A 17,072-nucleotide genomic window follows, 5' to 3' on the forward strand; every position below is an offset into this window, starting at 1 on the left:
CAAATTTCCATCTGATTAATCACTTTTATAAGACTCAGCGAGTAAATATTAAAATATAACTAAGACACGAAATAGGAAATTTAAAAAACCACCTACAAAATGATTGAGCAGCTTCCTGTTTGCCGATTTCACTTCCATAACCTTCTACCACAAGAGGGGAACGTTTTACCTCTTTGAGAAAATGAAAGGAAAATAAATCTATCCAGAGTGCAGCTTTGAAATAAAGATAAGGTTTGTGATATTCTAGATTCTTCCCAATGTCGAAACATCCCACGAAAATACCAAAAACCAACATTGAATCGATCCTACCAACAGGTATTGCTTGTGTTGCCAAAGCTTGATATATTTAATTCCTCTGTGCCATCGACGTCCATTTGTGTCCAGAACAGTTTAGTGTTGCCATCAACAGTGCCCAGGTGTTTTAGAAAATCACTGAGCCTTTTTAAAAATGAAGCTATATACAATATTTGTGATACATTTTTAATGACGTACATCTTCTGTAGTAATAAATGTGCTCGGGGCTGAGTGCAACATACAGGGTATGAAAGTCAGAAGGTTTTAAGATATGCAATAACACATCGTTGGTTTTAGATCTTAGTGAGATTTGATGACAATAAGAAACATACAGAGTCATGCCAGTCTTATCCTTTACATGTGTGAAATGTAGATCAAGAGGCAAACGTAGCACTGCTATGAAAGGAGATACAGTACTTCGTGTAAATGTCTTCTAGCATCATGTGTTTGGTTTATAAGTATTTCACTTAGTAGTTAGTAGTTAGTTTCCATTCTGCAGATAGTTTTAAACATGTAGTAGATGTTATTGTGGCATAGAGGCCTGAGTGTTCGTGCTAACATCGCCTTTTGCAATCTGTTTCCCACGAACATATATGCGTACATATATGTGAAATGTCTAGTCACAACCTACGCAGTGTGACCACAAAAGTACGTAAGGAAGTTTTCATATTTCCTGTTATTCACAGCACTTTAATCTCTAGTTTCTGTGAAATACGCAACAAGGCATTTAAACCTCAATGGAAATGGATTCATTACTATTGCACCATTAAACTGCTCTTTATTCTATATGATAAAATAACTCCTCATCAAAGCATCCAGCCACTTTAGCCAATAGGCTCTGAGTAACACACAGACAGACATTACACAGATGCATCGTTATACAGATAGCAGAAGTCCTCAAACACCACAGGAAACACACAAAGATCTTGTACCACTAACATATTCAGACACAAATACATGTCTACATTTTCCACAAACACACATCATACAGTGTGACTGCCTCTACACATGCCTGACGCCCGGTGCAGTGAAGGGGTGATTATATATGCAGCTGTCTTTCTGTCTTCCACTGTGCTGCGGGCTAAAAGGCCTGACCACCGCAGCACCTCCACCTTGGCTCTAAGCCACATATTATCTCGCAGGGAACTGAGTCACTCAGCGCCTACAGACTGCGCTAATCAGCTCATATTGGCTGTTGATTCCTCATACTGAAAGTGAAGTGATTCAACTCTGTATGTCATCTGATATTTGTGTTATTTGCAACAATAACTAAATAACATTAGAGAGCTGATATTTCCGTTTTTAAGTTACAACATAATAATGATAATAATAACTAAACAGCTTAAACAGCTATGAAGCCATTGAGTAACTGTCAAAAACAGATTATAGCAATGACCGGAAAAGGTGTAGGCTGAAGCCAGAGCTTATTATGCCAACTCTTATCACAAAAAGGGGATTTTTTACAAATAGACTTCATGATTAACACATGGCTACAAATCCAAGATTTCTGTTAAAGTGAGAAGTAGACACAAAGTCTGTTCAGTCACTTTGTGAGGTGGAAAATTTCCTTCTTTCTTTGTTGTAATTAAGGAGCGCGATTACAGTTTTACTTGCAGCAGCCATGACGTCATGAGGAAATGGACGTGTGTCTTGTTTGTCATTGATGTGAAGAAGGAAGGCGCTCAGGATCCGACCTTTGATGTTAGTCATGATGGTTGAGGAAGCTCACAGTAGATGAGGAGTGGAGGGTTTGATGAAGAAAAATACCTACTTACTTCCTCTTAGTCACACCTCTTGGCTTTTATCCATTAATTTATACTTTCCTGTTAGCCTTTATGATCTTGTCAGTTTAAAATGTAACCTTGAGGGGAGTCTAAGTCAATATGTAATCTAGAATTCACCAATAACATTGAATGATATCAGTAAACTTGTCTCTCCTCATTGAAATGTGCCGCACATCATTTTTAGGTTTCAGTAGATAATTAAAATGATAGAAAGTAGAAGTTACTAACTGTCCCCTCGGTGTTGCATTGTAGCCCTCTCCTGCCCGACGCCATCTGTTCCAGAGAACTCCAGCATGAAGGGAAGCAACTTCACCTATGGAAGCAAGGTGACTTTCAGGTATCATTTGCATCCCCTGTAACACAATGTTGGAACGACGACAGTAGAAATATTACAAAAGTATCAACAAAGAACATGACGAGCTTGGGGTTCTTGTTAACATGTGTCTCTCACCTTGTTTTCAGCTGCATGGAGGGCTTCCTGCCTCAAATCCCCTATGAGTACCAGTGTCTCGCTAGTCTAAGGTGGAGCGGGACGCCACCGGTCTGCCATCCAGTGACCTGTGGGGGACCTCCAAATATCGGGAATGCCAACTACATCCTCAAAACAAACACATACATGTCCACTGTCACATATACCTGTGCTGATGGATACAGGTATGGATAAATTACCATCTGCTGCACTGTCCACTGTCTACTTTTGGTCATGTGATTGATAATGTTGAATTTATCTATAGTTTTAATTGCTTTGATTTGTTTTATTACAAGGTTTTGCGGCCGCTGAATAGAATGAATTTGACATAAAGCTGAAGTAGGAATAGAATTGCCTCAATGTTGAGTTTATATGAGTTTATTTAATGTGCATCAAACACGTCATTTGATCTGAAATGAGATATATATTTATATTTATTCAGTCAAAAATAGTTGATGTTTATAGACTCAGCTATGTTAGCACAGTGTGGCTGCAATCTCCAGTGACATTATGAACTCTGTATGACTTTGTATGTTGTCATCAGTTTTGATTTATTTTCACAATTTAAATTAATAATTGCAGTAGTGTGTGTGTGTGTGTGTGTGTAAACTAAGCAGTGTGTTGGTGTGAAGACCACAGGGCTCCATGGAGGTGGTGTGTGAAGCGACAGGGGAGTGGAGCAGGCCTGTCCCCCGATGTGTGAGCGTCCTGTGCAGCGAGCCCCCGCCCCTGAGAGACGCCGTGACTGTAGGAGATAACTATGAACTGGGAAACAAGGTGCACTATGTCTGCAAAGAAGGGTAAATTTGGTTGAAGTCTCAAGTTGTTATGCTGTTTTGTCAATTAAAAGTGTGAACTTATCAAAAAAGATTATGAGGAAATGTCTTTTTGCATTTGACTCCTCTTAACTGTTTTCACCATGACAGTGATTGAAAACTGTGACAAATGTCATCAGTGCATGTGTGCTGTATCAAAACAATCTCTCCAAATGTAACACCTACTGTACATAAAAAAAGCAAGTACATTTGATAATTAGCTCATTGGTTTCCAGAAATGTGTGACCTAACAAAGCTCCCCACATGATTCAAATTTTGTCAGGTTATAGGTGTATAGCAGTGACTCTAGTGACCTTTTCTCTTTATGGCAACCAATTAAGATACAGCTGGCTATGCTGGGAACTGTCAGCATGTTTTAATTAACCAAAACCTACTGATTTGATATTTGGTGCAGAGATATGTTAACATTCTGATATCTGATTATGTTGAGGTGTGACCTCTTTTGCTAATCTCTTTCTATCTCCTTGACAGCTACACTCTGATTGGCCCAGAGACCAGAGAATGTTTGCCAAGTGGCCAATGGAGTGACAGCTCCGCCCAGTGCGTCCCCCGCTCCTGTGGCCCCCCACCTGAAATCGACCATGCGGAGCCCTATGAGAGCCACCAGCTGTTCGGAGACACTGCTAACTACTACTGCACTGATGGATACACCGCTGGCAACAACTCCAAGATGGTGTGTAACGCTCAGGGTGTGTGGGCGCCCCCTGATGGAATGGAGGCGCCTCGCTGCATCGCAAACTTCTGCCTACGTCCGCCTAACCTGGCCCACGCAATTTTAGATTCGGTCAACAAACCTAAATACGCAAGCAACACTGAAGTGAGCTATAAATGTGAAGAGGGCTTCATGCTCAACACCACAGCAACACTGAGATGCCTGATGGGAGGAGAGTGGGAGCCTTCGCCATATGATATTGGCTGTGTACCAGTGAGGTGCTCCAAGCCAGAGAGCATTGATCGGGGTTATGTGAGCGGGACAAACTACAGTTTTGGAGCTGTGGTGGCGTACAGCTGTGATAAAGGCTTCCTGATCCGAGGGGAGAAGAGGAGGACCTGCAAGGCCAATGGGGAATGGGGAGGAGTTCTTCCTACCTGTGTACCTGTGTCCTGCTCCGCCCCTCCTCCACTCAAGAATGGATACATCCAGGTTAGCCACAGACACCAGAATATACACCATACATGTAAATAATTCTTACAAAGATAAAAATCAAAACAGAAAGGAAATACATCATTGTTGCCCTTACAGAGATACCAACCTACCACATTTTTTCAACTTCTTATCAGGGCTGGATTTTAATTAAATATGATCATAACATCAGGATCATCTTTTTTACAAAATTCTGAGTTTTTGATTTGTACATGTGAGTTTAGTCTGATGTCATGGGCAACAATTCATTGCATTTAACATGATTTTAGTTATTTCATTATTTGTAGCCTCAAAGGTCAAATAAGTCAGCAATAGAAAGAACTTTGTACTTTAGTAATAAAGTAGAGACAGTGTTCAGTTCGTACACTTCCAATTAATTCATTCAAATTAAATGCTAAGCTAGCGTATCCTAGAGAGTCTTTCAGTGAGCTGAACCTGCAGAAATGTGCAATTTGTCTTCAGCCAAACATATAAATCAACATACTGTATGTCCACATACTGAATGAATTTCTAAAGAAATCAAGGCACAATGTTTTGTCAAAGTACAAAAGTTCATGATAAAAAACAAGACCAGCATGTCCTTCGTGGCCATTGATTAAATAAATGTATAGTAAATGAATGATGAATTATTATTTACTTGGTTTAAATGGAGCAGTTCTTTCAAGGTAATTCCTTGAAAAAGCAGCAATTGCTTTTAAATTCAAGAATTAACAAATTTAAATTAACTTTGCCTCCATTTTCCAAATTTAATATTTATTTCCAGGAAACTTTCTAGAAATTATTGGAAAGTTACAGACCCATAAAATAGAATTTTACCAATAAGTTTTACTGTCTTCATTCTGTAAAACATACCTTTTCTATATTTTCAGATTTCAAATGACTACAATATATGTTTAAATGATATCTCCCTCTGTTTATCCTCCTGTAGGACAGAGCTCAATCCATCTTCAACAACAAGGTGATATATGCCTGTTATGCAGGCTACAAACTGATTGGTCGTGCAGAGCGAGTTTGCCAAGCCAACCGCCAGTGGTCCAACAACGACCCTCCCACCTGTGTCCTTCTGACCTGTGACCCTCCTCCCAACATCGCCCGCGGACGCTACAGGGGCTCTGACTTCCAAGTGGGCAGGAAAGTAGAGTATATCTGTGATGAGGGTTACGAGCTGGTCGGGGATGCCATCTGGACCTGTCTGAAGTTCGGAAAGTGGGATAAGACAAGGCAACCGCGCTGCTCACCGGTGCAGTGTCCGGAGCCGCCACTGGAGGAGAACCATCTGGTTCTGAAAGGCCTGGACTCTGAATCTGGAACAGTAGAATTATCCTGCGAGGATGGCTACGTCCTCGAGGGGGCCCGGATCCTCCGCTGCACCCCATCCCAGGAGTGGAACGACACCTTTCCATTGTGCAAGCAGGTGTTTTGTGGCTCTCTTCCTGAAGTATCATTTGGGGGCCCTTCTTCATCTTCACCCCCATTCCCTTTCAGCGCTGTGGTGACCTACACATGCATGGACGGCTTCACTTTAAGAAAAGAAGGCTCTGTGTCATGTCTAGCAAGCGGGCAGTGGAGCAGCCCTTACCCAGAATGTATTCCTGTTGAATGCCCTCAGCCTGCGGAGATTACTAATGGTATCGTTGATGTTCAGGGTCTGATGTACCTCAGTAAGGCACTGTACAGCTGTAAGACTGGATATAATTTAGTGGGCAACTCCACTGTACTCTGTGGAGAAAAGGGACTCTGGATCGGAGGGGTGCCTTCTTGCCGCCCAATTGAATGCTCAATCCCTAAACAGATAGCCAATGGAAAAGTAGTTTATACAAAACTCCAGTTTGGTCAGAGTGTCACCTACTCCTGCCGTCGTGGTTACCGTCTTCAAGGCCCAGAGACTCTGAAGTGCCTGGCCACTGGGGGCTGGGATGTCGAGCCACCGGCTTGTGTGCAGATATCCTGCACTCCACCTCAACCCATTGAAAATGGTTTCGTAGAGGGTCAGGATCACAGTTTTGGTGTCACTATTTTCTACAGCTGTTTTCCTGGCTTCCAGCTAGTAGGACAGGACCATCTGACATGTGAAGAGTTCGGCTGGTCAAGTTCTGTTCCTATCTGCGTTCCCTCGGACTGCGGCCTGCCTCCTCACATTGACTTTGGGGAATATGTTAGGGTGACGGAGCAGGGAAGAGCCTCACCTTTGGACTTGAGCTTCCTTCAAGGGACACTGATTGAATACAGTTGCCACAAAGGTTACGACCTCACAAACCCCACGAGGTTAGTGTGTCGGGAGGATGGGGGCTGGAACGGGACGGCCCCATCTTGTGTCCCAGCAGAGTGCGAGACACCACCTAACCCAGAGCACGGCTGGGTGAATGTGACTGATTCCTCCCTCGGCAGTATGGTCAGATATACTTGTGAGGGAGGATATGAGCTGGAGGGGGAGGCTGTGAGGCAGTGTTTATCAGGTCGACTGTGGACTAATGACGCCCCAGTTTGTCGCCCTGTTTCCTGTGGTGACCCAGGAGCTATCGCTAATGGCACAACTCATGGAGGTGCTTTTGTGTATCCCGAGGTCCTGCAATATGAGTGTAATCCTGGGTTTGTCCTAAAGGGTAGTGACACTATTGTCTGCCAGGTAGATGGAAAGTGGAATGGACAGAAGCCCTACTGTGAGCCAGTCTCATGTGGTCCTCCTAAAGTCCCTGGTGATATTACTTTTAAAGGCAAGGAGTACACCTATAATAATGAGATTGAACTGAGCTGTCAGCCAGGTTTCATCTTAAAGGGGAAATCTATCAGTGTTTGCCAGACTGATGGCACCTGGAGCCACGACTCTCCTACCTGTGTACTTGCCCGCTGTGGGAAACCCTCACCAATTCCCAATGGGCGCGTGTTGGGGTCAGAGTTTGGCCTCAACAGCAAGGTCAAGTATGAATGTGATGACGGGTACACCATTAACGGAGACTCCACCCTTGTTTGTCAGTCAGACGGACTTTGGGACAAACCACCACCTCGCTGTGATATTATCAGTTGTGATCCACCTGAAGACATCAGCCACGGCTTCCTGAACGGCTCCAGCTTCAACTACGATGACATAGTGGAGTACGTCTGCTTCGATGGTTACGAGGTAGTTGGGGATCCCATCCTGCGATGCTCCGTCCAGGGACTCTGGGTGGGCTCCGTGCCTCAGTGTCGGCCCTGCGTCTGTGGCCTCCCGGTGGTGAAATTCGGGTTGGTTCTTGGTCGCAACCGCGCCTGCGGAGACCAAGTGCACTTCCAGTGTGACAACGGTTACAAGCTGCTGGGTCCCTCTCAGGCGGTATGTGAGAAAGGAGGGGTATGGAGCCCCGGGGTGCCTGTGTGTGGTCGGGGAAGGTGCAGTGTCGCTCCGCCTACAGTTCCTAATGCTGTTCAGCAGGGCGGCAGTGCTACCTTCCCAGACACAGTTATATACAGGTGTCGGCCTGGCTACCAGCCAAAGGGGTTCCCACACCTCTCCTGCGGAAGAGACGGCAGGTGGGGGGAACCCAGAATCAGCTGTCAGCCTGTGAGTTGTGGAAAACCTCCATCTGTAGCCAATGCTCAGGTAGTGGGAGAGACCTTCACCTTCCCAAACCAGATCTCATACACGTAAGTACTGTAATTATTACTTTAATTTGTGTTCAAACCTAAATTTTCATCATTTCTAATGGACATTGGTCATCACATAACCTTTTGCTTTTTTCATTTATTTGTTTTTTGTAACAAAACATTCCCAGTAAGTTTGTGGGATCAGGTGAAACCATCCTGTGTATCATATGACTTCTATAGCCTTTTTCCATTGGCACTGAGTCAAATCATGAGTCAAACCATGATTTGCATGCCCATTACCAGTTTAAACGTGCTGAGTCACGCCTAAGATAGACATAAGAGACAAAGAATATCTCCAAAGTCTCCAAAGTTAACACAGACACACCTTCAAGCAGGTACCCCTGCTTGAATGGAGATCCCTGCCACGCTGGGCTGACACGGCAAGTCAAACCAAGTCAAACCAGGCCAGCACAAGTGTATGGAAAACCCCAACTAATGTGGGGTTTTTTTTAGACTTGTGCTACCAAATAGCCCTAACTTATACGTGAAATCATTTGTACCATTAGCACACGTTTGTTTGTCTATACTATCAAAGACTAATTTCTATCGCTTTGTGGCGAACAATAAATTTTTTCTGATTTTGTTTTTCTTATGCATATCCCTTATTTTTGCTTTCTTCCTTTTCACATATTTTTCCTCTTGCTCTCTAGCTGTGAAGATGGGTACGAACTAGCAACACAGATATCTACTCTGTCTTGCCGGAGTGACGGCACTTGGTCCAAACACAGCGTTCGATGCCGCCCCACCCCGTGCCTGCTTCCCACCAATGTCTCCATCCCTCATCTGGCGATCAGTGGGAAGGAGCTCACCCCTGTAGGGAGCACCATCACCCTCTCCTGCCCTACTGGCTTCTACCTGCAGGGGTCAGCACTAACTGAATGTCAGGTATGAAACATGTTAGTCAGTGATTTGTCCAAGTCTCATAGATCTTTATCTTAATGTGACAATGTTGAAAGAAGATGTTGTGACCTTCTGTTTTAAGTAATTTAGCAATTTCCTATCATGTAAGACTGGCAAGAGATTTAGAGAAGTGCAGATGATGTAACGATGAAACTATAAATTATGTATTTGCCTGTCCTGTCTTTGTGTTTGTTGTGTGATAAGCTGGGTGGAAGCTGGGCTCCAAGCATCTCGTCAGTTTCATGTGAGCTGGTGGTGTGTGAGAAACCCCCTCCTCTACTTCACGGAGTCACTGAGGGGGAGAGTTTCAACTACGGAGACTTTGTCATGTACTCCTGCCTGCCTGGCTTTGACATGAAGGTACTGCTCATCACATGTTTTCTTTAGTAGTTTAGAAACTGAGGTGAGAAAACACAGGTCTTAAATATATATAGTTCAAACGTAACCATATACCTTTTTCCAAGTTTTATTGACCCTCTAAAGATGTAATCAGTGTAAGTCACTGCCGTCTATCTACCATTCTTGCCCAGTCATTAGATTACAGAAAGTCACGTGATTTCTCCTCAGCAATCAATACAAGAGTGAAGTTACAGAGCAAACAGGAGGAGCCGAGTCACTCTTTTCCTGATGCACTCATACCCACTGATGTTCTAGCCTCCTTTATATGAACAGTCTGAAGTTACAAAGTCTCTGTCGTGCAAATGATTGTATCATGTGTCCTGCTAACGCTACAAATCAATGTTCCCTACACATCGCTGTGCTTAGATCATCTACTATCATTTGTAGCTTTACACTGTGCTCTCTTTGTCACAGGGAGACTCTGTCCAGACCTGCCAGGGAGACAGAACATGGAGTGGTGCTCAGCCAGTGTGTGTTGGTAGGTTTGTTTACATATGAGAGAGAGAGAGAGAGATCTGCAGGGCTGTCTAAAATTCTGTTGTTAAGACTCAAAATCATTAAAGCTTGGGACCTCAAAAGACCGAAACCTCAAACATAATGGCTATTTCCAAAAACATACACAGATTTATTTTTTTAGTAATGTTTCATGGCTGAGTAAATACAGAAGGCAACACAAAGTTTGACAGATAGACTGTGATTAGAATCACGTCACAAGGCAACGCCTCAATTACTGCATTCCTGTTACATAACAAAAACGGACATCCTTCAGAAATTGTTTGCTTTGCTAATTTGTGTTGCAAAACAAAGATAGAGAGATGTAGGCGACATATACTGAGACTACAGACGGAGTTAGAGGTGAGGAAACTTTATAAGAGTGAAGTGAACTTCAGCTTCAGTTATGGCTCTAAAACTTAATGAACTGGAAAATAACACACATCACCATTTTACCATTTTTCTCGCTGTTTTTGGACAATTTATTATTATTTTTTTCCTGCTATGTGATGTCCTCTGACCAACTGTAAAAATGAAATGTTTAAAATAATCTTAAAGCAAAGTGAAATGAAAATAAGTCATTGTGTTGAGGGTGTAACCTAGAATTCCTCATAATGCAAAGCAGCCTCATACATTATGTACACACACACAGTACATCAACCTCAGCATACCTCTGATGCTTTGTTTGTGCTTGACTATTGTCTCCCCAGCACAGTCATGTGGGCCTCCTCCCACAGTAAAAAACGCACAGGTCCAGACAACAGGAGAGACTTACCTGAACAATGCCAGTTATGTTTGTAATGCTGGGCTTCGGCTTGTTGGCCCACAGACTCTCAGCTGTCTGGTCAATGGCACGTGGAGCCTGCCAGCACCATCGTGTGAAGGTACGGAGCAAACAACAAGTAAAAGGTTTATCTGCGGACAGTTCTACCTGTGTTTAGTACACGAAAGCTTGTGTTTAGAGCACCAAATGCAAAAAATACTACACATCATTCCCAGAAAAAGAAAAAGTCCTGTGATGTAGAGGAATCAAAGCATTTTAGTTTATAGGAAGCTGTAAGCAGTTTGAACAAATAAAGGAAGAACTATGTAATTAACAGGAATAATACCACAATCTTTTCTTTTTCAATGTCTCTCTACATCTTAATTTTAACATTTTTCTCCATCGTATCTCGCATGTTAGTGGCACAGGGCTGCATCACCCCAAGAGAGATGCTGCACGGTAAAGTGCAGGAACACAACCTGAACACAGGGCGCGCTTTGGAGTTCCAGTGTGATAAAGGCTACACCCTGGTGGGAGATCCTCTGGTGGTGTGTAAGGGGGGCAACACCTGGAGCTCCATATTCCCCACCTGCCAACGTGAGAAAACCTGCCTGCCTTTCTTTCACTCTCTCTCTCTCTCTGTCTCTCTCTCACACACACACAGTTACAAGGAAACAAGTTTGCAGATGTGATATCAAAGAATTAATTTATTACTTCCACCCACTGTGTCTCATTTACTCAGACAGGCGTCGTATTATATTGCACTTATCTTACACCTTTTCCACATAGTCACTGTTGCAACAGTTGCTTTCTCACAAACTCCTGGTAAAAGTATAGACCACATAGTGCGAGCAAACACCCTCTTAAAATTCTTTGCAACATCATTGAGCTTTTTCGTCATCTGTTTCACAACAATGGGTCAATGAGTCAGAAGAGCTCTTCCTACTACTAGATATAGTTTGAGTCAGAGAAGTTCACTGGATGTGTTTTGAGTCTTATATCAGGATATGCACAAGTAAAAAACATGTTCTCATCTGAGAAATATTTATATGCAGCAAATAAATCACATATTCCATATGTTTGGATATGTAAAATAATGTAATGTATAATTAAAAAACTAAACATTTGAACATAAAAATGCCTCCATTCAAATATATTTTGGACACTGTGGATGATATATATGATATATGATATATATATTAAGTGACCTTAAAATTAGAAGCTCCTGTATCAGATAATGCAATCAGATACGAGCCCTGTAGTTAATGATGTCTTTGTGAAACATGTAAAGTTCAAATTTGGATGTGACAGTCAGAGAAAGATGTTTTAAATATTTATCTGTCCTCAATTTAAATATGTGGAGAAAAAGAATATCACCAAGTGTAGCCTAACAACTCTATAATATAGCAACACAAACTTTAAAAAGAACAAGACCAGGTCAAAACCTAGTATATGGCTGGACTGTGTGCGGCCAGTTTGTTACTGGGATAGTCAGTGGTTTTGTCTATAATGTGAATTCCTGGATATTAAATGTTAAATGCAATTTTCTGTAATGGTCCCAGTAATATTTACTGGTAAAGTACTGAAGTAGCATCACATGACATGGTTAAACTACTACAAAAACAATACTCATATCCTGGGATGTTTGATTTGATAGAGAACTCATTTTAATAATAATTATAACTATTCTAATTATGTGTTAACTCCCCCTGCTCTTTCATATGTATCACTCTGCGGGTGTCTCTCGTTTTTCACTCTGCATTGAGTGTTTTGTCAGAGTGATGGTTATGCCTCTATGCACCTTTTTTCTGCCTCTTTCCCAGTCGAGAATTCTGGAGGCTGTGATGGAAATGAAAGTTTTGACAGCACTTTGGTTGCAAATTCAGGAGGCTTATCTCCACCTGATTATCACAGTTACAGTAAAATCAAGCGCACCTGCAGAGCAGCCGCCCCTCACTAACCTGATATAACAGCTACATGAGTCTCATGTTTTACCGGCAAGACTCGTGTTTTAATGCTGTAGTTCATCGTTTGTTTGTGATGTGAAAACACCAGAGAAATAAAAAGTTTGCGTCCTGCTATTAGTTCAGTTGTAAAATCCAAACCCACCACAGAGTGTTTCTCCTGCTGCCGGCTGCTGACAGCGCCGTCAGCCAGAGAGTCGATCACACTGGACGGTAGAGGAGTAGACGGCAGAGACGCTGGTACACGTCTGTTTAAACATGAGTTTAACCGACTTCACTGTATTTAAGAGCAGAAACACAGTCACTCTGCGTCGCACCGCTGTCCTCCGTTTAATCATCTCACACCAATTCATTTTTAAAGAGCCAATGGAGAAACTCACTCACTCACAGACAACCACGGTTATGAGGCTGGTCTGTGGCCGGTCAGCCAAAAACGTACACATAGTTATGTATAGTTAGTACTTTGGCCTGATGTCAGCCATGTTTACTATTACATATTGTTGTTGTTTCTGTGGTAAAGTTTAAGAAATTATACTTCCACATGGCTAACAGATAAAGTGTGTCAACTGAATAAAGACCTTGATGAATCAAAAATGAATCCTTCATTTGTGTTTCTCACAGCTAAGCCTTGCCCGGCACCTCCGGCCTGGAGGGGGAACATATCCCAGGAGTTTCGTGTCGGTCAGTCAGTCCGTGTCACCTGCCCCAAAGGTCAACAGGCCAAAGGCGGCGGCACCATCACCTGCAGACCGGACCAGACCTGGAGCTCCGCCATGTCTGCGTGTGAGAGTAAGTATCATTTATTCAGTTTGGAAGAAATGCTACAAAGAACATTTTTTTAAGATATTATCTTGTCAGACATCCGTAAAGCTTGTAGTAAAAATAGTGAATTCAAGTTATCGTAATGTAACTCTGTTGCATTCATACATATCTTTGACCCAACTGTGTCATGCTCAAATTTGACAGATTATTGTCTGAAATGTTTGTTTTAAGTGTTTGTGTGTCAAATCCAGATCATTTGATTAAGTTTTATGTTTGAGTAAACCAATCAAATCTAATTATTAGGATTTTAATATACTCTGTTCTCCATCCAGCTAATCATGTCTTAATTCCTGAGATAATCAAGTTAAAAATAAATGTGTATTTGATATTGCACAGCTCTGCATGCTCCCCTGGTCTTGTGCCGAATGCCTCTCTACACATGCATGGCTCCTCACTTAAAATCTGCCTGTCAGCTGGAGTAATTCTCCTTTTTCTCTTTGTTGTCGTCTGTCTCTCACCGAGCTTTTATCAAAACAAATGAGGCTGCATCAAACACTGTTGGTGTCCTGTATGCTGGACTAATTATGGGGCACCTCCGCAGCTTCTATGGCAACCTTTATCAGATAATCCTCTGATCTTTCTTAAGCGCAGTCGTTCTGATTTTACAACACAATGGTGCTTATGTTGCTATGGCTCAATGTTTGTACTTGCATGGTGTTCATTCTCATATATGCATGTTTACTGTAATCCTTTCAGTTTCTTTCTGTTTTGATTGTAAAGGGGAATTTTCACCGACAAAAGTATAGTCAAGCCACACTATCAGACACGTTTGGATGTTTTGCATGACAAAACACAAAAAACCCCCAAAAACACAGTCTAATTTCTGTCAATCGACACAAATTTCTCTCTCTGCAGTGCACAATTTCATAGTAATATTTTGCATAGATATACAGGAGTGGACAAAACAACAAAAAACGCTTATTATACAATATAGAAGCTTTACAAAACATACCAATTTTATTAAACTCATAATGTTTGGCTTTGGCCAGAAAGTCGCTCTTTCTGTGTCTCAAACACTTTTCAGTTGCGTAGTGTGGCAAGAGGGGATGTTTCAGTAATCATGACGACATACCGAACACAGGAAAGCATCTTTAGGAAAGAGGCGTCAAAAAATAAGCAAAGAGTTGAATTAAAACCTTTGACAAGTCTAAAAAAAAAACATACTTAGCTTCTATTGTACTGTGTTGCTGGGTGTTTCTTTTATTTTGTCCACTCCCTGTTAGACTTATAGATGAACATCACCTGTTTAGGCCATTCAGTGAATAACACATGAATTATTCAAGATCAAAGACAATCATGGCAGCATGACATTAATTAAGACAGAGGAGACCAAAAAAAAAAAAAAAAAGAGTTGTAGTGAGTAACTCGTGGGTCGTTCCATCTGGGCTGTTGTACAGGGGTGTCCTGTGGCCCCCCCCTCCACGTGGCCAATGGGGTGGTGCGGGGGGCAGTGTTCCAGTACGGGGACGTGGCAGTGTACTCTTGTTTTGGCGGCTACGCCATGGAGGGCGTTGGAAGGAGCAGGTGTTTGGAGAACGGCACCTGGACGCCGCCTCCCACATGCAGAGGTAGAGAGAACACACCCATGTGTTTCAGAGAAGGGACTGTCCCTTTTCTTAGGACACCTCGTCTGACTGTCACCTTTGCACATGACGCTATGCTGCTTTTTAGCTTTCCTCGAGTACTACTCTTTATCTCCAACAGATACATTAACACTCTGTGGCTGTTTTTTTCTGCCTAATTCTACTCCTTTAACACCAGTTGTGCATGTGTACAATATGTGGAAGTGGGTGAAATTACCAAGAATTTGTTTGTATATTTTTTTGTGTTTCCTCTTTGCCAGTGAAGTATGGGAAACGACGAAAGTCAGGTAGTCAACCTGAAAAGCAAGTTTTTGCCACAGAAACTGTGCTTCTCTCCTGCTGTAACGTGACCAATAACACTTCCTGTGCAGTCTTACCACGCATGTTCTGAGATGTGACTACATTGTATACATATATATATATATATATTATGTGTGTGTGTGTGTGTGAGTACTGTCTGTAGCCTGGATACAGCCCCATTACAGCTAAAAATCAACCTAGCATCACGTCAAGATATATATAGTGAAGCTACAGTAGAGTTTAGTTTTATTTCTTGTCATCTATCCAAAACATTCACAAGTTAGGTTTAGTTTAAGGCCTTCAGGACCGAAGTGGAAGCTGCTTCATTTTAAACTTTTTATATCAACGTTCATCAGTGTTGCAGTAAGAAAACCATCAGTTTCTCAACTGACAGCAGTCTCAGTTGTCCAGAGTGGAGTGCAGGTATAAAATATGTTGTATATATGTGTAAAATAGACATTGTGTACCATACAACAAGCAGAATTAATTGAAATTGATAGTTACAGTGAACATTTCACATGAACATTTCACAGTATGTATAAGCTAGTTTCTAAAAGAAAAACTGAAATACATGTGGCAGGTTGTGGTGAAAAATACTGTAGGTTTACTAAAATAGCTAAACTCCATCCTATAAACATAGAAAATATTGAACATAATGTACTAAACCTATCAAACAATTTATCTTGAGGTTTATATGAGGTCTATATATTTTTTATCATTTTAATTGTTAATTTTTGTCAGAGCTCACATCCATTAATCAGGTGACCAGTGGAAATCTGTCAAATTGGCTCTGCTGACTTTAAAGCTGCTTGTTTCCAATTGGATCAATAACATACTATCGTATGTCTGTGTATAACCTGTTGTACTGTTATTAACACGGGAACAAATCAGAGAATCAAACCAGTAGTTGAGCTCCATATTCATGAGCATCCCCACTCGCTGCAAATTGAACGAGAAAACCACCACCGCTGCTACAACAGCATGAAATTCAAATGGCCACAAATGTTTTACATATGAAAAAAAAAACAAGGGCTGGATCCAGGCGAGCTTTTCCTCAACAGCTGCTGAGTTTATGCACTGAAAAAGGAGGGTTTTTTTCTGTTGATGTCTCGGATGTGTTTGCGCAGATGAATTTGATCTTGTTGCCTTTGTTCTGGTTTATTACGCTGCATGGCCGAGACTTACATCAGATGTTGTTGAGGCTGTGGCAGAGAAATAACACATGGAAGCTGTAAATGTTGTTCTCTTTTTTTCTAATTGCGCTGGAAGAGGATTGAATGTTTTTCCTTATCTTGCTCTCTCTTCTGTGTCTGTCTGTACGCTTTCAGACAATTTAAGTTGTGTGTCCGTTTTGAGAAGCGTTCTTATTTGATATGCCTTTGTGTGTGTGTGTGTGTGTGTGTGTGGTCTCTCAGCGGTGTGTTGGCTGCATTGCCAGAACGGAGGTGTGTGTCAGCGGCCCAACACTTGCTCCTGCCCCGAAGGCTGGATGGGCCGACTCTGTGAGGAGCGTGAGTATCAAATATTGTTCCGTAAAACTTCTGCTCACACAGCGTCGCTACATGAACACGCAGAACGTGATCCCAAGTGTGTCACAACTCAAATGCAAACAAACACCCACTAACGCTCAGGAATCCAACCAGCTAAGCAGGTTTTAGCAGACAATGGTACAAAAGAGCGTCAGAGATAATGGAGTCAGGT

General features: G+C 42.1%; 1 protein-coding gene across 6 annotated transcripts in view; it reads left to right on the plus strand.

Moving 5' to 3' along the window:
* The window catches only part of svep1 (sushi, von Willebrand factor type A, EGF and pentraxin domain containing 1), a 118,341-nt gene that overhangs the window by 86,588 nt on the left and 14,681 nt on the right, over window positions 1-17,072 (plus strand). For 5 of the 6 annotated variants that reach the window (XR_006093707.1, XM_042402407.1, XM_042402406.1 and 2 more), the window contains 13 exons: window positions 2,331-2,415; window positions 2,541-2,732; window positions 3,180-3,347; window positions 3,855-4,527; window positions 5,456-8,148; window positions 8,799-9,033; window positions 9,253-9,408; window positions 9,862-9,925; window positions 10,650-10,823; window positions 11,123-11,299; window positions 13,288-13,455; window positions 14,886-15,056; window positions 16,787-16,882. Coding sequence is in view for 5 of the 6 variants with exons in the window: in XM_042402407.1 (XP_042258341.1) it covers window positions 2,331-2,415; window positions 2,541-2,732; window positions 3,180-3,347; window positions 3,855-4,527; window positions 5,456-8,148; window positions 8,799-9,033; window positions 9,253-9,408; window positions 9,862-9,925; window positions 10,650-10,823; window positions 11,123-11,299; window positions 13,288-13,455; window positions 14,886-15,056; window positions 16,787-16,882 (5,052 nt within the window). In the remaining variant the exon portion in view is untranslated. The remainder of the gene's footprint in view (window positions 1-2,330; window positions 2,416-2,540; window positions 2,733-3,179; window positions 3,348-3,854; window positions 4,528-5,455; window positions 8,149-8,798; window positions 9,034-9,252; window positions 9,409-9,861; window positions 9,926-10,649; window positions 10,824-11,122; window positions 11,300-13,287; window positions 13,456-14,885; window positions 15,057-16,786; window positions 16,883-17,072) is intronic. The other variant, XM_042402410.1, reaches the window with a different exon arrangement.

The sequence above is a fragment of the Thunnus maccoyii genome, chromosome 22 (genome assembly GCF_910596095.1).
Source record: "Thunnus maccoyii chromosome 22, fThuMac1.1, whole genome shotgun sequence".
Taxonomy (NCBI): domain Eukaryota; kingdom Metazoa; phylum Chordata; class Actinopteri; order Scombriformes; family Scombridae; genus Thunnus; species Thunnus maccoyii.